The following is a 22,826-nucleotide window of genomic DNA, read 5'->3' as shown; positions in this document are numbered from 1 at the left end:
GAAATAGGTCAAAGGTTTTTTCTCACACTGTCACCCAACAAAGCAATGCAATGTGTACACAAATACACTTTGCTTCCCCATATGCACGCGCACACACACACATGTAGAATCATGTAGAATGAAAGGAACATGACGAACACACAAACAACAGACAGACGGTGGCATTTTGAAAAGCTGTATGAGTCAGATCACTTTGCAAGTTGTTCTCAAGTGTCAAATTGGGGACGTGTCTGGGCATGTGGTGAGACACAGGTTGATTCACACACACACACACACACACACACACACACACACACACACACACACACACACACATAGACACATACACACACAAACAAAAACTTGCAGCTTGGAGAGGTTTCATGCACAAAGTGGTGGTATTGAGTTATCTTAGTTAATTTAATTAAAATTGTATATTGCATTCAGGTAAGATAAATGTGAGAGCAGTTTAATTTACAGAGGCCAGAATCATCACAAATTTGAGTGTTTCTTACTGCAGTTCAAGAACAGTGTTATTTTGGTTGTTCATGGAAAAATAATTTTACTCATCTCTTAACTCAAGGGTCATGACATCATTACATCTCTAAGCTGTTTTTCATATCTCCCACATTAGAGTACCATTAGTTGAGTATTTACCTCTGAGACTTACTCCTGAACCAGAGCGAAAATAGAACAACAGCTGCCGGCGCTGCTGGGGGAAGACAAGGATGACCCCTCAGATACACACATAAATAAAATGTGCTCAAATTTAAGGGCAGGTCTCCTTCAAGGCCACCTAGGAGTCTGTAGGATGACCCCTAGCCCTGTCAAGAGAACCCTTTACTTTCTCTGGTGGAATCTGCACCCGTTGCAAAGGCTGTAAGCCACAGGCCTCATGCCATGAAATGGGAGAAGCTGCTGAAAAGCCAAACCTGGCCTCAGAAATACGTTCTGCAGACAAGCGGCGAGGATCAACGGAGCCAAAGCGGCACACAGGCCTTGTGATATTTGATAAGGCTTGACGCGTCCCATTGCGCCTGCCCACCCTGCCTCACCTCCTCCATCTGCACCCACCCAACACCTCACACCCAATCCCAGGGATAAGTGGTTCCTGGCTATAAATACTTGGAAGGAGCCAAGAAAAAAAAAAGAGAAAGAGAAAAAGAGAGACAGAGGGCGGTGAAAGGAGGAAGGCGAGTATGGCTAAAACATAAAAAGTGAACACCTGTTAATAGGGTGTCAAGGAATCAAATATGAGGTGACACTTTAAAAATGCATAATCTGCATCAGCTTAATCTCCACTGTTGCTGTTTACATCATTTGCCCCTATGTCCTTCGTCACCAGCATCACATGCTTGACAGAAGCATTTTGTACTTTCTTGAGTTTCAACTCCTTCTTTTCCTGTTTTCTTCCACAACCCTATTGGTCCGTCTGTTTTCTCATACTTATTCGCTTAACTGTATTGCCCTCTCTTATGCTCAGGAAAACAGGTGCAAGGAGGAGTGTCCAGAACACACACAGACAGACACATACATACACTTCATCTGTGACGCCTTCTCCAGCCCCGCCTATTCCTCACCAGTCCAGGACCTGTAGCCAAAGCATGCAGAACATTTCCTTATGCTCTTGTAGCTGCAGCGTCTTCAAATTGAGGAGCAAATATAGCCTGTCATCCATGTGAAAGTCAGAGCAGGGGAGCTCTCAAAAAACATTAACTACCAGGAGCAACAGGGTGGCCTATATTCCTCAACCCATTTTCAGAATGAACAACTGTCACAGCTCCAAGCTAAAAGCATATTGTGCTTTGGGTGATCTGCTGCTTGAGAGATATTTAGTAAGCTAATAATATTAATATATCCTGTATATATATATCTAACAAAAGCAATGTTTAAAAAAAAAAAAGGGGGGGGGGGGGGGGGGGGGGGGGTTCAGCCTGTAACCAAAGAGTAGGAGCTAATGAGGGAAATCACCTTATTATGTCTTTGTTCGGAATGAAAAACCTGTACTTTCTTGACACCTCATGGCATCATGTTTCAAATCTAATGTGGCATAACTGTGTAGGCGATAATGAAACCTCCCTCATCAGGATTATTTATAGAAAATACACCATTGTCAAACTGGCAACTATGACTCTTTGCCAGTTTTCAATGTAAATTGAGTGAGCCACTAGTCAGTTAAATTGTTTTTCCATTGCTAATAATTGTGTGTATATTGCATCAAATATTTATTGCACTTATATTAAACATCTACTGTTTTAAAAAGAACCCTATACCTCTACACAACTGAGAGTGGCATAACCTTTAGTTAACTCTTTATTGACTCAATTAAAACCCACAAAAGTCTGGTATGGGAAATGAACATTGGTATTTTGCACTGATTGATTTTAGGAGCTCAGCTCATTTCCTTGGTTGAGTACATGGTGCTCATTGATACTCAAAATGAGTGAGGAGGAGAGACTGTTGAAGTCCTGCATGAAAGATTCAGCTGTAGAAATGGCATAGGCCTACAAAAAGCACTAAGTTCTGACTAAACAAGGCCTCATGCAACAATAGCAAACAAAAATTTGGAGGGAAGTGTGATGTTTGAATGATGGAAAGTTTGGCGGCAAAGTTGTGCGCGCGTTCTTCCATTCAGTCGCTAATGAGAATGATAATTTGTGGCTCCTCTGATGACCCCGACCCCCTTCAATAGCGACTTCTCCCAAGGGACGCGATGGTCAGAACCCCGAGGGACATTCGGCCCTCTATAGGAATCCCTTTCATCACTAGAGAGGGATTCCCGCCTGTTTCGATTTATATTTGATAAAATAGATTAACTAAGTACTCTAAATTAGTGATCCTGCAGTTCAGTGAGTAGAGCAAGGCCAATCCACCGGATATGCATTACGATCAGCAACAGGCATTTGCACATAGAGGTTATTTCAGCCTACATTATGTGTTTACATTATTTCTAATAGTGTGTGCTGTTTCTTCCTCCACCAGCTTATGAAACTTGATCCTGGGGTGATTTTCGATTTGACATAATGCTCTTTGCTCTTTGATTGCATCATTGCAAACAGTATGCATTTGGTAGCCATTTCTTTATCTTCCTTCATATTTCCCAACACACAGACCGCAGCAGCGTTAACCTGGGTTGTTGCAGTGAAAGACTAATAGCCTACAATGTTACTATATAAAAATAGATGGACTCAGTCAACTTCTCTTGGGAGTGGATACAGTTGGATCAGAGTACCCCCACCCCCACGATCCCTCTTGTTTACACCGGACCAGGCTCGCTTCTTGGCGGCTACGCGTGTGTGTGTGTGTTCGCCTCCTCACCTCCGCAGAGCGGCTGCACGACCTGAGCCTGCCAGCGGGGATTTACTGACTGGCACTGTGCCCGGCCGCAGGCAGACTAGTTCGCTCGGTTCTCACGACCTCAGTTCCACAAAGGCATCTCTGAACTATTAACTCAGACACGAAGGCAGTAAGAACAACCACAGAACCCACACACGCTGCCAACTGGTGTTTCACTATGCCTGCTTGCAAAAGGAAGCTTCTTCAACATCACTGGCACTGAGGTTTCAGCATGCCATTTACCGACGGTGTCATCTACAGGGCACTGGCACTCTGGGGTTGAAAGCGAGAAAACAACTACACGAATCAGCACGACAGTCAAACTGTTAAAAGGAAGATGAATACCAGGAGTTGTGCGTTATCAGTGAAAAGATACCCATCATGTGTCACGTACACCAAGCTGAACATTCTATGTGTTAGATTGTTTTGTCAACAGCGTAGGCTACTTTTCATTTTCCTTCAAGGGTGAACATGCCGTGACATATTTCCATTATTCACAATGCAAAGAAACTTGTTTAAAGATATCTTCAAGTATGTAGGCAAATCTTTTTGTCATTGATATTTTTTCGAGCATTCTAGACCTATCAAAGCTTGAGACAGATTAGAATCAGCGACAATTGTGTTTTTTTCATGGTTCAAAAGATAAGTTTTTCCTTTTTTTTAAGAATGCATATGAGCCGTTTGAACACGGATGTGGTCATATTTGCGCATGATATAGTGTCAGGTTTGCAACTTAAATGGCCTATTTTGGATTCAACAAAAGCAATAAGAATGTTTATCTTAAGTACTGGTGGTCAGGGCTAAGAAACACTGTAAAACCTCCCTGCTTTCGGCCTGTGCCAGCCATGCGCACCTACGGCGCGCCAGTGGAGTATTAAATGTTGAGGGGTTTTGACCGGCGGTCACCAAACTGTAACATAATCCCAAGCAAAGGGGCCCGCCGACTGCAAGTGGTTGACACACGGCTAGCGCCACGCCGCCCAACACAGAAACACGTCCCCCAGTTCCGGACCCCACTCACTGAAGGATAAGTTTACACCCAAGCATAAACAGAGACACTGGCGAGAGAGAGAGAGAGAGAGAGAGAGAGAGAGAGAGAGAGAGAGAGAGAGAGAGAGAGAGAGAGTTTTTAATACTCAGAAAAGTGTGTAAAGCTACACAGAAAACGCACCTACAGTTGGCCACAGGCTTGTGTGAGGAAGGCAGAGAGTGTGTCCGGAGAGTAAATTATAATCGTTCAAATGTTCTGCAAAAGGTTGATTTATCTGCCCTGACTTCAATCAGACCTCCCCGCTCTCACACCAACTATCCAAGTTCCCCTCGTTTTCTCCTTTTATTGAGGTGTGGGACCACTGGGAGTGGGATTGAACAATTGATACACAAAAGGAAGCGAGGATCCTTCCATATTCTCCTTTCACTGAGGCAATCTGTTAGTGACATTAACCCCTGAGCGCATTTCCCAGGCTCATGAATAGGGTTTAAGACTTCTTAAAGCTCCCGCTGCATACAGGATGAGACCCTTTTCAAACTTTTAATTACCTTTATAGCAATAGAAAAATACACCCCCATTGTCCCCTGGACCGTTCTCCAGTGGGCCAGATGTAAAGAAGTCCCGCCAAACTGTTGAAAAGACGGCCAGTTAAAACTTAGTAGATTAATTGATAGGCTATAGGATATGATATTGGAAACATTATCGATAGTTTTCGTTTTGCTTTTGGTTGAAAGTCTGTTATTTTCTCTAACTTATCAATTAATGGATATCACGCATGAAATGTTCAACGCACTGCCTAAAATACAACAGAACAGCTCTTTACATCCTTTATCAAAGTGTGACAAAATAATATTGGCATAATAAAAACAGGCTTTAGACAAGAAAACTTAATTTCTGAAATCTCATTTATTAAAAACAATGGGCCATCACCCAACTTCATTTTTTTCCTTTTCAACATAAAAACAACAAAGAATATAAAACACAGCTTTGGTATAACAATCAATAACAACTCTGTACAAAACTAAACCTTTTCATAAAAAGTACTTCATAACAAAAACTCCTATAAATCTTCCATCTGCGTGTACAGCATATTTATCACCAATATCCAAATTTTGGAATCAGTCAATAATTTTTTTTTTTTTTTAAGTGTGCCATCTAAGGCCCCTGTTCCATAAAACGAAACAATGAGAACTACGGGTGGATATTAAGTGGTTAGAGTTACCGTCCCGTAGTGGAAAAGTCACAAGTTCAACCCCCGCAACAGTCTTGTGTGCAGTCAGTTAAAAGTCTAAGCAGGAAAAGTAATGCAAACTGGTTTCACATGAGTCTCTTGGGCTTTGCGCTACCAAGGCCGCCACACAGGCTCGTTGCTCTCCGAGCCGGTGCTGACCCCAACCGGGCTGACCGCCTGGGACCCCCCAGAGAAGGATGTCATGCCGTGGATTGGAGATGCTGCAGTCGGTGCCGAACCGCCGTGCACCGGACTGGCGTTAACTGCAACAGGCACTCCTGTGTTTGCGTAAAGAGGGATAACAGGAGCTGTGGCGGAGGCAAAGGCCGGGTTAGGGATCAAAAAAGCGAATTGTCCATCGGTTGCAGGCACCAGCTGAAACCCACCAAAGACCTTCGGAGAGATGGCCTCGGCAGGGCTGAGTTTGGAGCCCATGGCGGCGCCACTGATGGGCAGAGTGGATGGGAGTTGCACATGGAGGGGCTGCGCCAGGTGCGCCTGCTGGGACGGGGCCTGTTGCGGGTAGTTCATGGACATCATCTGGCTCATGCAGCTGGACAGGTGGTTGAGGAGCCTCGACCTCACCTCCGTGTTCACCCCCTCTGAGGTGGACAGGAAGCGGGTGACCTCGTTCATGCACTCGTTGAATCCGGCTCTGTACTTGCTCAGGACGGTGGCATCTGCTGAGAGTGCTGCTGAGAAAGAGAGAGAAGCAGAGAAAACAGATATTAGTGACGCATTCGTGGTTCTTTGACTTTGTTATTGACTTCCTAATTGCGTCATTATGTTTTTGATCCACTTGTGTGAGTAAATAAACCTACCACTCATCTGTACACGCTGCAGGTTCCTCAAGTGCTTCACTGTCATCTCCAGGATGTCTGCTTTCTCCAACTTTGAGTGTCTGGAGCTCTGTGGAAGATTACATTAAAGGTTAAATATCTAAGGTATACATTCAAAATAATAAATAATGATACGTGAAGAATAAACAGTTGTTAAAGGCATCACATTTAAACTTACGTCTTTTTTAAGTGCGTCCAGGATGAGTGTCTTGAGCTGCCCAAGGCTTTCGTTAATTCTTGCTCTGCGGCGTTTTTCCATAATGGGTTTGGATGACTGCAAAGAATAAACAATTCTATATCAATATATTGTTCACAAACAGCATATGTCAACTTGCAGACTGCATATACCCAACTGAATGACAAACTCTGAACTTTTGTAAAACATGCTCACTTAAGAACACATAATATCTCTGTATATGACATTTAAAAGACTTACTTTTCTATGCTCGCTGGCATTTTTCGGTTTGTCCGGTGTGTGTGATCCGTTTGCAGGGGCACCGGCAATAGGGGATGCCGTTTGTTTTTCCATAGTGTCAGCTGGCATTATTAATCAAAGTAGGGAAATGCGTAAAATAAGTAAATCCTCTTTGGAAAAAAAGATGTTGAAATAATCAGCAGATGTTTCAAAAAGAACTGCAGATTATAGAGGAGATGCCCAAAAGTCGGGTCCACCGATCAGTCTGCGTTATGTCTCTTGTTATCACTGCGCTGTCATTTGAGTACGGGAGCGTGCGTTGCGTTGTGCAGGACGTATCTCTGCTTCTGCTGCCGACACACGCCACGGCGGTACTTATAGACGGCTCGCGTGCTCCCAGTTCGTGTGAAACCCTCTCTGCATTCTTTCCCACACTCGCCTCAGCCAATAGCAGAGAAGACTCACCCATTGGGCGCGGGGCAGACTGCTGATTGGACAACACCCCCGCGGGCCGTCAGTCACGCGCTGCTCAATCAGCCCTGCAGGGACAAACAACAAAGCGGAGCGAGCTGCAGCGGCCGGGCCGGGCCAGGCGCTGGAGTGATAAGGGGGGGAATGCGCTGGATGTTTGCTTCCAACTTTGCTCTGTGCTCGTCAAAAATGTTATAGTGCTTGGTGTGAGCGTACGGGAAGAATGTAGAGTCTGTATTGACAGAGTCTTTTTGTACTGCAGCCAGTACGTCTATCTTTGTTTATTTAAAGAGCTGTTGCAAACATAGAAATATCCCTGAAATGTGTTGTCGAATGAATACATTGTGTACATTTATTAGAGATAATAGAGAATGTTTTTGGTGGCAACTTTGTAAGCTTATGTGTGGTGCTGATGCTTGGAATAAATCCATAAAACAAAATGTTTCCCCCCCACTCCTCAAACATGGAATTACCTGTCGTGAATAATAACAATAAGGTTTGTGTATTTCAAGCACAGACATCTACATAAGCAAACAACATTTTATGTATTGCCTTTTGCGCCAAGGAGAAGACATCTGTAATGGCACGCGAGGCGGTTTGCAGCAGCACGCACCAAGCCAATGGCATGCGGCCACTTTATGCAAATGAGAAAAGGCGTACTGTGATTGGCTATGTGTGCAGCCCTGTGTCAATCATCCCGGCGCGGGAGCTGCTCAAAGAGGAGGAGGAGGAGGGGGTTGGGGGGAGGTGGAGGAGAGGGGGGCACATCTGTCCGCGTGCCATTCGCACAGTCTCCTCCGGTCTACCCGGAGCACGTGCCAAAACTTGCAGATTACAGCCTGGAGACTAAAGAGTGCATATAATCGTCAAGGGTGAGAATCTGGAGAGGTTATATTTAACGATAATATAATGGAGAATATAATAGAATGGAATAGAATAGAACGTGTTATTGTTAAATACTAAATGTTGTTGCAGTATCTCATTTTTCCATAAAGAAGAGGAAACAAGTTCATAAGGCCAACAGACCAATGACATCAAATTATTGTTAAATAAAACAAGAAGAAAAAGCATAAAAGATAATAATCAGAAAAATCACAGCAAAATCATTGACAGTGAAATAAGGCTACAATAAAATGGCAACAATGTCAATACTTGACTAATGTCAATACAATATCACGTATTGATTAGGCTTTTGTGCCAGAGTGTCTCACAGGATGTTTTTTTGTTTTGTTTTGTTTTTTACAATAGGAAGGTTTGTTTTTATGCATGTATAACCATCAAAACGCACAGATATTCATCCTCACATTCAACAGTTCACACGTCCTTCCATTAGACATTGTTTTGGTTTGAAGGATAAGGGCACCATCTAGCGACTCGTTTGTAAACATGAACTAATTTAACATGACAAAACCCAGCATTTAACCATTAATGGATACTGGCAGACGTGGACAACACATAGAGTTTTATAAAGTACCCTAATTCAAATGTACCCTATATGCCTAATGACACATATTGACACATATATATATTACACATCAACTGTAATAATTATAATGATTAGATATAATGCATGTATGATTTACATTAGTATATCATTATTCTCCTGTGATTATTTGTGCTCTGCAATTACTTACAATTATTTCCTTAACATTCTTAAGAATTCTCAACCACCTCTTGATACTTTCTGACTTTTATTTCTTTTTTTCTGTGGTGGCATATAAACAAGGCACAGGAAAAACCACGTGTAGTTTTCTCTTATGATTATACTACTGAGACGACCACAAGGTGGCGCATTTGTGTCCAAATTGATGGAGGAAACTAGTAATAAATAAATGAATAGAACAGAATGAAGCAAAATGCAAAAGCTTTTTCTGTTTTGTTATATTGCACTTCATGAGGATTTTGACATTATCTGTTGAACTTACTTTTATTTTAATGCTTAACAAGTCAGACACAAATACAAGAACTGTCACATTTCTTATAGTAAGTTACAGTTAATAGTTTAGTTTAGTTTAGTTTAGTTTAGTTTAGTTTAGTTTAGTTTAGTTGCACATGCAGGCAGAAAATACCAAGATACTGAATACATAATCGACAGGGATTGTTGTTCCTCCCTACATTGGTATATCATCACGGGGGGGCGGGGGGGTTACGGGGTAAAAAAGGAAAACTGAGAAAAAAGCACAAGTAGTTGTATGTGCAGTATATCATCTAGCCGAGACGATTTATATGCATATGTCACCAAAACAGAATAGAAAAAGCTTTGCACACAACACATGTTTTATATATGTTTATTTTACATTAATCACATGCATTCATATACATACACCTTTACTTTTTGTACATATACAGCAGGATTTGTATATGTATACATTACTGCCTGTACATGTACTTTATAAAATACTATGCAAAGTAAGTTACAAACATGCAAAGTTGCATGTCATTTTATATAATCTATAATACTATAATAATATCACTGACAAGTAGATATGATGTTAATTGTGATAAGTGAAGCAACTTTCAAGCCTCTGCAAGTTAACTTTCATAATAGAATGAAACTAATGAAAACCAATAGCTTCTATCAAAGCAGAGAAAACTTTAAAATACAAAGTGACATTTGCAGTTGCTGATACCAGTCATACTTCCAAATACATGTAACAGTTGCTAGTCACCCTTCACACATCTGCCCACAGGGCACAAATCCATGCTTTATATGAGTGAACAGCAGATTTCCATGTTAAATCAGTGGGTGTACTGCAACAATGAGAGCATTACAGAGTCTAAGGAGGCGTAGATGTCATAGTAATCTTAAAACTGATGACAAAGTCTGTGATCCTCTTTCAGCCTGCAGTCTATTGGAACAGGCCAAATGTAATAAAATTTTGCTAAGCCCTGCTTCAGTCCAGTCTCTAGTGGAGTATCAGTCATTGTTCAGTCGCTCATGTGTCCCCACACCTACCTCCCCCCTCGTTGGTGAGCTGTGCTGAGGCATGCTGGACACTTGTTTACCCAGGATCCTGAGTCTCAAGGGCCAGCTGTGTGTGCTTGGACTCACATTTATTTGCTTTCGGATTGGCCCAAATGATGCAGATCTAATGCTACAGAGCTCCACACAGATTACACAACTGCTCCCCGCAGCACCGGACTTAATGGGATTTTGGTTTAATAATTCTGTATAGGTGGAGTAGCACCTGTTGAGCCTATTCTGAAGAACAAGTCTGACAACTCCTGGTATTTCAAACCCTATCCATCAATAATCCCCCCCCCCCCCCCCCCCCCCCCCTCATTCCTGCATTTCAAAGATCCGGGCCCAGACAACAAAGAGAACAGGAATTCCCCTTCAACAGAAAGAAACTTTTTGAGTGACTCCGTCATTAGAGCATCATTAAAGCTGATGCCAACATCACTGGCCTAAGGAATGTAGAGAATAAAAATCGCTGCTGTTTTTTAAATGACAATCAACATTCACCAGACAAGAACCAAAAGTACTTGCTTTTTGACTTAACTTTATGAGGTGGAGGTCTGCCAGAGGAGATGGATGTCGGGGAGATGAAAAGGTCAAGAAGGAGGGAGAAGCCTTGTTTACAGATTTAGCAAAGTTCAGTAGTCTGTTGTCCATATCCGGTGAATGCTCAGCGGATTCTTTTGACTGCTGCCTGTTTAATTTGTAGTTGTACAATGAGCCTGTGCACTTCTCGAAATCCATGTGCAGAATGCAGAAGGAGAGTCAATTATATCTGTATTAGCTGGTGTCTGCTGGGCAATCCCTTTATACACACTCCCCAATCAAGGGCTAGTAGATGCTTACCACTATGAATCCCCAACACAACACAATACAAATGCTTGTCTGGTTGGCTTTTGCTTTGTTTCAAATACTGTGGCCATTTCACAAAGGCAAAGCAGGGCAGTAGCACAATGACATGTGACTAAACGTGGAAATGTCACTTTGGTGTGTTAATCTTATTAATAAGCTGTAAGATATCCACTAAATTTACAATCTTTTTTTCAGTGACACAAACTGAATCCAAATACATCCACTGACAATCAGGACGCTATAAATGAATAACCTGTTTCCAAATCAGAAATGACAACAGGACTTCAAAGGTCTTGTTCATACTCGTCTCTGTTGTGAAGTTTCTGAAACAAGTAAAGCCACAAATCCCAACAGCAGCAGATCTAAGCTTGTGAGTGAAAGGACACCTGTGGTTGCTGCATTCACTTCCCACTTTAAGCAGAGGGATTTGCAGAATACCAAAAACACAGGGTTGATAAATTCATTGTGCAATCTAATTAAAGTAAATATTGAGGTCAACAAATATTTGTGTAAAAATATGTGCTCTTTTCCTTAAAGACGTTGGCAAAAGATCTGAAGGGATTTCCCCCTGCTAAGATGAGATATTACATGTGTATTGTTGCTAGGGATTTCGTAAATTTGGGAATGGCCAGATGTATTAAACATTTTTTAACACCCATTAATTGTGTTGGTATTAAAACAGCTATTTTCCCGTTCAACTATTTTGTGTTTGATGTATTACCAGGACTGTGGGGTGCTTTACAAGAGGTTAGAATTTGAATATATTAATATGAATTTGGAAATATTTCTCATGGCATTAAGTCAAAGGCTTCAAAGCTGAATGTTTGCACCACAAATGTGAGAGAAAGAGGTATTTTCCATGGACTTTCACTTTATTCTTCCTTAATCTCATTACTCTCTTGACTGTTTTCATACCTGCAAGGAAAAAAACCCTGAGATCAATTATATTTGCCTCACTTTTCAAGCGGCTTGTTGTCATTTTGCCATCTGCAGACCAGCATGTCCAGTACAATGTGGTGCATTCACGGAGCCTCTTTGGCTTTCTGAACAGAGAGAGACCCTTTTCTCTTGCTTCTCGCCCCAATTCAGGGCTTTCTTCTCCCTTTTAAGTGGGCTGTTGATGAGGTTAGTCTAATCAGATTAAGTCAACTCACATTGGTCTCTGCAGTTTGTTTTCCTTCCAAAGGCGTCCTGACATCTCCTATACTTTTTCTTTATCCTCCCCTTTGCACTTTTCATCCAGGCTTCCACCCAAAAAAACCCATTCAGCAGAAGTCCCAATGGACTCCTTTATACACCGCAGTTCCCCAATGATATAGGTTATTTAGAATGGGTCACTAGACCGCAATACATGGGAAAGGCCTTTAAAGTTGTGCAGTGACGCATTTGGACATCTCCACTGGTGTCTGTGTGAATGCCAGAGATTAGGTAAACACAAAGCACTAAATCAAATTTTGGAAATTGCTTTAACCTTTAATTTGATTCGTGGATAAATGTTTGAAGGATGTTTTGTAAACTACAAGACTAATGCAATCTCCACCTTTATCCAGACTTCTGGCTGGGAATAGTGTTTTCACGTCCAAGTTGTTAAGTAGTTTTTAATTACTGTTTAGATGTGAATAAAAACATGTGGACACAAATCAGCTGAGTTGTAATATCCATTTAGTTGTTTTGTTTTTGTTTTTTAAAATCCCAAAAATCATTATGTTTTTTACTGTCAAATGAAATGATTCAATGCTATGTACATATTTTCTGCTCTCACAAACAACAGTATGTATTTTTAAGACTATCCTAAAGATGTGGCTTTAACTACATTCAAATTAAAAGTTTTTTATTACCAGAAGATTGATGTGCTTTGTTAGTGGTTATTTTCTTGTTCTGGCATGACTCTCTACCATTCCTGCACAATACAAGTAAATAGTCATACAGGCAGGAGCATTATATAGATTAATACAGACAGTGTGGTAATAGTACTGATACAAGTTCATTATTATACAATTAATTTAAACAGTGGACAGTACTTCTTGATAACAAATACCAAATGCTTCATGTTTAAAGTTTACTAATTGGAGGGAGTCATTAAAAGAGCAAAGGGTTTCGAAGGTTCCTCAGTCCCTCAGTAAAATTAATTATTTTTCTTCAAATTTGATTTGATTAATACGCACAGATGCCTTGTTAAGAATATACCCCCCACCTGTAACTGTAAAATCTCTGAAGTTCTCATCAGTGGTGTTCCGTAACTTGATTCCCCCGCTAATAACAGGCTTACAAAGACAATGAGCACAATGAGTACAGAGGAGGTCTTTTCAGATGACTCCAGAGCCCCCTGTGAGAAAAGACATGGCAGCCCACTGACTGAATGGGGGGGCTGCAGAACCATTTCAAGCAAATGGATCTGAGAGACTGTCCACATAATTACATTACAGCATTTCAGCAGCCCTTTGAGCTCCACACTTGCAGCTTGGGCATACCACCTCGATTCATTCATATCATAGCTCCACAGTGGAATGTGCTATGACAGATATGGCCCTCTTGGGCGCTCTTGAACGAGGTTGCACTCCATGGGACTGGCAACCCCCTCTTCCCTCTGCATATGAGTTCCTGGATTTAAAACAGAGGGTGGGCACTGGAAGGACAAAGGATCAAACGTGGAAGGCAAAGCAAATCCAGAAATCGACTTAGTGTCAAAGAAATGTATGCATTGCATATTTGCTTGTTAACCTGAAATTGTTATTTTTTCTTGCTGACTTGCTTTACATACAATCCACAACATATTTTACTGTGTATAATATGAGGTGAACGTTAACATTTTGTAAAAGATTTCATGTAGCCAAAAAATAGTAATAATGATAGATGCTAACTAACATGCATGGTACATGGTTATTTAAATATTTAATGTTTTCCATTTGTTTTTTGATTTTCTTGCTGAAATATTGTGGTCTTTGCAACTTGTTGAGTTAATCAAATTGTGAAACTGCAGGTAAATATCTCTTTAAAGTTTTTCCTTTATACCAAATGTCAGTGTGGTTGCAAATAAACACAGAAAAATCGAGCAGAAAATCAGCTTTATCCCTCTTTTGGTTTTATATTGAGCTTGTGTCTAATCCATTCCAGCCAAACCAAACATGTGTTAAAAGGGAACAGGACTTTTCACAGGCTGTGGTGAATGCTGTTGATTAAGTCAAACAGACAAACACAGAGCCGAAAAAGGCACATTTGCCGCTGCATTAACGTACTGAATCCTCAGTCAGTTTTGATTTATGGAGAACCTCTCCAAACATTCACAGGTCAAATTATTCAAATATAGACTGATGTTTTCTCAATTTGTGACCAAAAAGCATACATTTCACACAAAAGTCACACTCAATATGCTTCCAGACAAAGTGGAAAATCCCTCAAACTAATATTACACAAAAGCGCCAATTTTGAGATTTCCCTCCTTGATAGCCATATTAAAAGGTACCATTGATCTTTTTGTTCAATTTTGTGGGCTGAAGAAATGCTTTTCTCTCTGGTTCCTCAGGACAAAAAATGACTCCTTTTGTAGAAGATCAAAATCGATGCAAATTAATCCTTTATTCATTTCCCTGTGAATAATTCAAGTCTTTGCACTTTTGTTTGGGGCCCATGAGCTAAACAAAATTATAAGAAAGGTAGAGAATGTGAACGTTTATTGGCCAGTGGATGAGAGAGATGACCCTGCTCTTGGGTGACAAAGAGTCCTTTATGGCATTGGCGTGAACCCACGAAGCAGGGCTATTCCACTCTGACTGACCAGCACCGCAGGAGATCCAACACGTGCAAAAATGCTGCACCAGTAAAACCAACTCCTTTTACTAACCAAAAAAGAGGTTAGAGAACCAAAAGAAAAAGCCATAATCTCTTCCCATTCTTGGGTGCACATTCTCAGGGAAAGGACTGGGTGTAGGCTGTGTGGCAGACAGTAAACCATGCTGTCATTGACAATGAAAGATAAAATCTTTTAAAATCACCTCACCATTATTTCATTCATAACATGGAGAGAATTGTACATGCTTTCCTTGTGCCTAGATTATTTCAATTGGCAGCCAAAGTTTTTTTATCCCACATTGACCCGTTCTTGGCATCATTGCACCAGCTCCCAATCTCTTTTAGAATTTAAAATTTCTATAAATTGCATATATGGCCTTGCATGATCTGGCATTAGATTATATGACTGATCTTCTAACCCTTTTATCCTCGTAGGCCTCTAAGGACTGTCAGTTCAGGTCTTTTGCTGTAATGGATCAAATTGGCTCTGCAATAGCCATTCACTGAGCATTAAGTTGATTTAAATCTTGTCTTAAAACTCACTATTACAGGCTATTTTGCTGTGAAAAGGACCAAAAAAAAAAAAAAGACAAACTACTTTCCCCCCACTTTGCGAGCAAATTATGCTGACTCTGCATGATGCTGGTGGAATACTGATCCTTGGTTCGATCCTTGTCACAGTTTTCTTACTGAGGCTGAGCTCAGCACATTCCTGCACAAGGCCAGAGATAAAACAAAGGACACAGGCGAGCGGACAAGTGGCTGGGATTCTTTTGTGAATGTTGGTCAATGCTAAAACCATCTGATTGTAGCAATGAACAGCCTACACAATGGTTGAACCAATGGACAAGGACTTATGGCGTTTCCATGTTTGTGGTCACCTCGAACATCATCCCATCATCAAAGTCCCCTCGAAAACCCCAAACATTGCCGCCCTTCCTTTTCCCTCTGATGTGGAGATTCACACACTCCACAACGCGTACCCTCCCTTTACGTTTTATTTTAGGCCAAACATTGCAGAGGAGACGATTTGTGTCTGTGAAAACACTGTGTATCAATCACATCAAAAGCCCAGGAAACAAAAGCGGAGGCTGGCAGCATCAGACAAACACTGCCATTAGTCACTGCATTCTCTTTCACGTGTATCACATCGCGGCTGAAGGAGGGGCTGTTTACTCTGGAATATCTCACACTGTAAAAGCAAAGAGAACCTACCGCCTGGCCCATTCAGCAAGCAAGGAAACAAGCGGACTACTGTGTAGTCAATTACAATAAAGACCGATCAAAGAGCACAAAATGGACTTCTGTTTCATAATACACCATGTGGCACAACCTTTTTCCTTACGGTCTCACAGTCGATCTTCCCACACTCATATACAAACTCACCATTAATAAGGTCTGAAAAGTGTGATTTTCAGCTGCCCTTCTTGTGTTTCTCTTTCTTGTCCCATCCCCAGCCCCCTGCCTGGTGCTGACCCAGCCAGCAGACCCCCTACACCCCCTCTGTGGCCCCCTCCAACCCTGGGAAGAAGAGGCCCACGCCAGAGCTACGACCGGGGCTCATTAGCAGCGCCCACCTGGAGGCAGGCTGGGGGCTAACAGGGGACCACTGAGGCCAAGGCCTTGATCTGTTGGCTGTGAGCAGTGGAGTGACACACAGTTGGGACAGGACTGGCTGTGGCTACATCTCAGCATAATATACAGCACATAGCACTATCAGATACAGTCTATGCTCCAACAGCCCTGAGTCGATCAAGCTTAATCTGTTTAATTGTTCCCTTAGCAAAGGCACACCTCTCTCTCTGTTAACCCACCAGGAGTTCCCTTTCACCAATTCCCTCTCATAAAAGTCAGACAGAAAGTTTATAACTGTTTGTGTTGATAGTATCACAGCAGTAGAGACAGTCTTTAAAACAATGATGGAAACGAGAACCTTTTGTGTACACTTTCTTTGATGTCTAGCTGCCTTATGCAAATTCAATATCTCATCTGCCGCTGAGTGCTGCCCGTCCCTCTTCATTCTAACAAATTTGACCCTTGTCTGAGGGAGTTGTTTGCCCTGAGTCACTGTTTAATCTGTTAGTTGTTGGGTTGTGGGTGAAGCTGAGGTATGCCGGTGTGTCTGTGTAAAACTCTGATGGTCTAGAGCCCCTGTGGTCAGATACCCTGGGTCTGGGGGGACACAAAGAGATTCCACTGAAAGGATGGCAAGTCTCCTGAGTCATGTGGCTCCAGTTGCACAGACTGCATCCAGAAACTCACATTGCTATTTGACATCACAGTACCTGAACAACAAGCTTTTGAGTTATGTACAAACAGTAATGCTGTGCAGCTAAAATAATAAATTGTGATATAATTATCATATTGAGGATGGTCTAACCTGTTTCACTGTATACAGCTGTTGTTTTAAACAATGTAATTCATTAACTGAGAAGAAAACAGCTGAAAAAGACATAAGAAATAACCTCTCAAATCCACCAAACAAAAATGTATTTTTTAAATCATATTTATTACCCCCCTCTAGTTGAGAATGTGTTTTTCTAATTGTTCCTTCACTTGAATTTTTGAGTTTTATTGTGCAGAATGATGTATGTAAGTTTGACAGTAGAACGTTGTTCACATTCAGCTACTGAAAGTGGAGGGTTTCTCTGTGCTCACCAAAAATCTGAGTTTAAGACGTGAACCTATTAGCATGATTTCTGAACACAACTAGTTTGTAACAAATCCAGGTCTGATTCACAACTTACACAAGTGTGATGTGATGATGTGTGAAACTTGAAAGCTCCAGAGCACATACACTAAGAACGGACTTTTCAGTGAAGTAGGAGACATCTTGTGTCCAGAAGTCAAACGTTTGAAAACATATTTGCATGTTCATAGATTCTAGATTTTTAAGGAGGGAGAAGGAGGAGATGTCAATTCAAGAATTTCAAACCACACGATTGAACAGACACTATTTTTTATTCAAAGCACATTATTTTACATGTCTCATAACATGTCTGGCCAGGATCTTTAATGATATCCACAAAATATTCATGAGAAATAATCTTCAATCTTTCCTGAAATAGCCACACTCTGCAGCACAAAACCCCTCAAGAGCGAACAACCAAATTTTGCATTTGCGAATATAGATTTTAAAGTTACAATTTGTAAGATTTTCACCAGTTGCTCTTCTGACAAAATAGCTGCTCAAAGTGCTGAGAGTGTTTGCTGTAGTATTAAATCACACTTCCTGTTACCATGCTAACTAGGAGTTTCAAAAAATCAGCCAGGACTGGAATCTTAAGGATTACCATTTCAAAATTTGCAACTTTAAAGTCATTGCAATTATATTTCTTTTGGGCAACCTCTTGGGCAAAAGACACAAATTCTTTAATTACATGCTTTCATAGAACAATGACTGAACGGATGACCTGTTTGTCCTTAACAATGCCAATATAAGAGAATATAGAGAAAACCAACTAATACGGCTTTCTAAGAATACTTGTATCTGCCTAAATTGCCAGGAGCAAGATTCTTGGATCCTTTTCTCCTCTCTCCGTATACTTTATAATATGGGATTCTGTATGGTATCTATGAATGAAAGTATAGTTGTTTAGTCCACTCATCAATTAATCTTTTTTTTATTGATGATCACTTGCCCTGAAATCTGTGTTGAATAAAGCAGTAGGTAGGACATCATGGTTTTATTCAGCTAGTAAAAACAGCAGCTGTGGCCCTCAGGCTCTCTCCTCCTTCAGATCCTTGGTCCTGAGCATCCACTGTGTCCAGTGAAAGACGCCCCAGAGGCTAATCACTGGAAACTCCAAATTCAATTCAGTACTAGAGCAGATAGATGCAAAGTCAGGTCAACCTGGTTGCAGAGTTTGAATCTGGTTTCAGACCTTTGTCCATGTTATAACGTGTCCTTCTCTGCAAACAATTTTATTATAGCTGTCAAACTTCTAAAAATAGTCATGAGCTAATCATGAGCATCAGGTTTATCAGATCAAAGAGGAAGAGTCTGGCTTACTAGAGGTGAATATGGACAATGGATTGGTCATGATGACTGGTAAATCTCAGTCACGGACCACCACATCAAGGACAATTAGCATTAGCTTGACTCTCCAGGCTCACCCTTTAAGCAGGATGAAAAAAAGTGACCTGCTGACTTAGCACATTCCACCTGCAGCCTGCAGTTCAAAGGGCTCCCATGATGATCACACTCCGCACCTCACTGCTCCACTGGTATCCAGCCAACACCTGCCCTGAGGCAAAGCTCACCCTTCTCCACACCGTGGGTGACCTGGTGCTCCATCAACAATATCCCACCCCATTCACAGCACATCCAACTGCTCTGACTGCTAGTCTAGGCAATACCTGCCAGCTATGTGCCTCAGGTGATGTTTGAATGGGCTTCACTTCAGAATTAGCCACACCTCTCCCATGTCAGAGAGGGAGCATGAGAGACACAGCATATGGCCGGCTCAAATGAATTCCCCTACTGTTTCAAAAGGCTCCCCAAAGCCTTCAGGGTGATCGGAACTTCACGCTCCTCTTTACTAGATTAAGTCTAATAAGCTCCCAGTAACGAGACTTTAAATCCTTAGCGGTAAAACACTGGGCCCCGGGGTCCACTTAGACACAGTGCATGCTGTTGTCCTTTTAACACTTTATTTTATGACAGCAAGTAAGAGTTAATGTTCCTCATCAACTTTCTCCTCATCTCTGAACAAAGACAAAGATTCATTGACTAATGCAGTTTTGCTGTAGATGACCAGAATATTTTGGGCATCCCAAAAAAGTTCAGATGTGAATACTGGTGTTAGAAGATCAAACCAGCGCTGACAGAATAATAGTATATGTGAGCTTGAACACATTTCCTATTCTTTTCAGCTTGGGTCTAATTTTTGTGATACTGATCATCATTTCTAATTGTAAAAATAGGATTAAAGTAATTTCTTTGATGGGGGAACATCACTACAACAAATTGAAGCAGGAATAAGCTGTTAACAGCCAACAGCTTAAGAAGATTATAAATCACTTAATTTGGGAGGTAAAACCAAAAGTTAGCAGATGCAAGATGGCAGTGATTATTCATCATTTTACAGGAAAACTGCAAGCATGCACAAATAGAAAAGGCTCTGTGCCAAAGCTTAACCACCAATTCGGTCTGCAAAGTGGGGTGGATGTTTACAACATACAGTTTGGTCAATCATTTTACTGTTCCTTCATGTTTGGCTAACCTGGAGGTTTGTTGAAAACCTGTATATGTTTATTATTAGCCACAATGTCTGTCAAACATCATGTCTGTTTGGTTCAGATTGAAACATCTCAACCATTTGTACACACATTTATAGTCTCCAGAGGATAGATTCTATCGTGTCTATAGATGATCTTATGACTTTTCCAACTAGCATGGCTGTAGGGTTTTAGACCAAAACTGTAATGAAACAGAATTGTGAGTTAATTCCTTTTTCTTTCTTTCTTTTCAAATAACTCAGCATTGTGGTCACTTTAATATCAACACCACAGCAAAAAACATCTTTGAAAAGTGTCTTTGCAATGTTTATGATGCAAGTAAGAGAGTATTCTATATCAGATTTGACAGATTCCCCAAATACTGCTTGTATGTTGTTTGCAAGCATTTGTCACTATACCCAATATTCCATAATTTCACTGTAATAGAAAGGAGAGCATGAACAACACAGCACAAAACACTACACAGATAACCCTTTATAAAAAACAGTTGCTGAAACAAAATGTATTACACAATTAAAATGATGAGAAAGTAAACTGGTAAAAACAATAAGCCCCGAAAGATTCTTTTCTGTGTATAGTACCTTTAATATTTGGTGAAAAACAGTGCTGGAAAGGACAAAAGAGAAACATCTTGTCATCAAAGGTTTTGTTTCATTAATTAGGGCGAGGCAAAATGGCACTATTGTGAAAGTTGGCAACCCATACTCAAGTAAGGATAAGAAGGCCCTGGTTACCTTTCTTGGGAATTACTGTTGAGTTCATAATGAAGCAAAGCAAGGACTCCCACTGGAGTGTTGATTAGGCAGATGCCTTCACTGAGCTACAGGACCGAGCGTCAGGCCCGTCTCCTGCCCTCCAGGGACTCAGTTCATTCATCCACTGTAATTCATCTCCGAACCCAGCGCAGCCAGGGCTGCTGCATCCACTCATTTAATTTGGACTGAAGCAGTGGAGGCCGGAAGGAACCCCAGCGATGGAAGATATTAGACTGTGAGGGGTGGCCTTGAATGGGAAATCCACCCTGAAAATAAAACTGTTATGACATGTATGTAATATATGATGTTATATTGGCAGTTTAGTGAGTAGCTCCTGTGATCATTAAGGACTCTCTGGGGTTTCCTTGGTAATCAACTGAGAGTCTTTGTACTTATAGAGCACTAGCTCTCAACCTGTTTGCCATTTGTGCCTTTAAGGCTAAACAATGTCTGTATTGATGATGGTTTTCTGAAATTGTTTAATTTGAATAATTTTTTTAGATTTTTTATACCAGAAACAAATTATTAGACCAATATATTTTTTTTTATTATGCAGAGGAAATACATTTCTCCTTCTCTGAATCCCACTGACCCTTCAGATTTACAGTACGTTGAAACTCCTTTACCCCAGGTTGGGAACCACTGACCTAAAGAAAGATTTAATTGGCACAGTTGTTCTTTAAGGAATAGTACAACGTTTTGGCAAATATTCCATATTTGCTTTCTTATCATTAGATGAAAAGACTGATTCCACTTTCATGTCTGTATGCAAAACAAGTCTTTGTGCTAAGCTAAGCTAATTGTTTCCTGGCTCTAGTATCGTATTTTGTGGACAGATATGAGAATAGGAATTATCTTACTTTCCACATGAAAGCAAGTAACCATATTTCCCAATATGTAAATCTTTTACTGTAACAAATTGTAATTATTCAATTTCATCAAGGCTGATGTCCTATTTTCAAACTAATTTTCCCATTAGGGGTACAAGCACCAAAAATTCAAGTCTTTTTGTTACTCATTTTCGGAGAAAATCATTACCCTCATAATAATAATAACCCAAGCTATTAACAATCACAAGATGTCCTGCTAGAACATTGTGCTACATCCATGATTATGTTTAAAAATATTTCCCGTCCACGATGTTAAAAATTACAGATTGCAATACATCATTATATTAAAAAAGGTCACAAATGTAAGCAAGAGGATATGTCAGACTAGTGTCTGTGGTCATCAGATACTAGTGTTGTGTGTTTCAGATGTTGGTTGTGTCACTGGTTCGGTATCTGCATCAAATCAAAATGTCTGTTTTGGTCGGTCCTGCACTGAAAACAATGGCATTCCAGTCTGGAGACAACCAAAGCCTCCTCACCAGGAAAAGGGACCAATACAAGGTTTCTCTGCTTGACGGTGTCTCTTCCGACCTTATGCCAGACAGCCGACTGGAAATGTCAGGAATGCTAGACTGCTGCTCGATAGGAGACCATGTTCAACTTATTGGCTACTGGTGGGCAGAGCCACGGGGACAATGTCCAAGATGAGTTCCCACACAATAGGAACAAGACATTTATGACTCTTCGGCCATGGAAAAAATGAGAGGTTCACACTCAGGACACTCACGGCTCTCGTACTCCCACTGACACACTGGGAGAGATGCTGCTCTGGGCTGACACCCCTCACATATTTGGGCTGTGTCTGAAGGCTGAAGAAAAGGTCTCCCCTGAATCCAACCAGGCTGTCCCATTTGGGGTGATTTAAATGGCCCGTTATTACCTTTCTCAGCCATTGTCTCTCTACTGGTATCCCAGTCTTATGATGCTTTTAGTTATTAGTTTCACCAGCTCTAATTAAACAGGAGCCAGCAGAATTCTGGCACAGTGTTTCACTAGCATGTAAAAATTACTGGTGATAACCCAGGCAACCAAAATGAGAAATTCAGGCTAACTTTCACTCAAATTTACACACACATTT

General features: G+C 41.0%; 1 protein-coding gene across 2 annotated transcripts; it reads right to left on the bottom strand.

The window, feature by feature from the left end:
* Positions 1–5,206: 5,206 nt before the first annotated feature.
* her9 (hairy-related 9) lies at positions 5,207–7,347 on the bottom strand. 2 transcript variants are annotated; one of them, XM_062426916.1, is made up of 4 exons: positions 6,813–7,347; positions 6,555–6,650; positions 6,359–6,446; positions 5,207–6,232 (listed from the first exon to the last, which is right to left on the bottom strand). In XM_062426916.1, the coding sequence occupies exons 1-4, from the start codon at positions 6,918–6,920 to the stop codon at positions 5,649–5,651; spliced, it is 876 nt and encodes a 291-aa protein (XP_062282900.1). In that variant the 5' UTR covers positions 6,921–7,347; the 3' UTR covers positions 5,207–5,648. The 2 variants fall into 2 exon arrangements, with proteins under 2 accessions (XP_062282900.1, XP_062282901.1); XM_062426917.1 differs by having other exon boundaries at positions 5,207–6,229.
* Positions 7,348–22,826: the final 15,479 nt, after the last annotated feature.

The sequence above is a fragment of the Scomber scombrus genome, chromosome 10 (assembly GCF_963691925.1).
Source record: "Scomber scombrus chromosome 10, fScoSco1.1, whole genome shotgun sequence".
NCBI lineage: Eukaryota > Metazoa > Chordata > Actinopteri > Scombriformes > Scombridae > Scomber > Scomber scombrus.
Note: the sequence above shows the minus strand (reverse complement) of the source record. Positions and strands in the feature narration are given on the sequence as shown.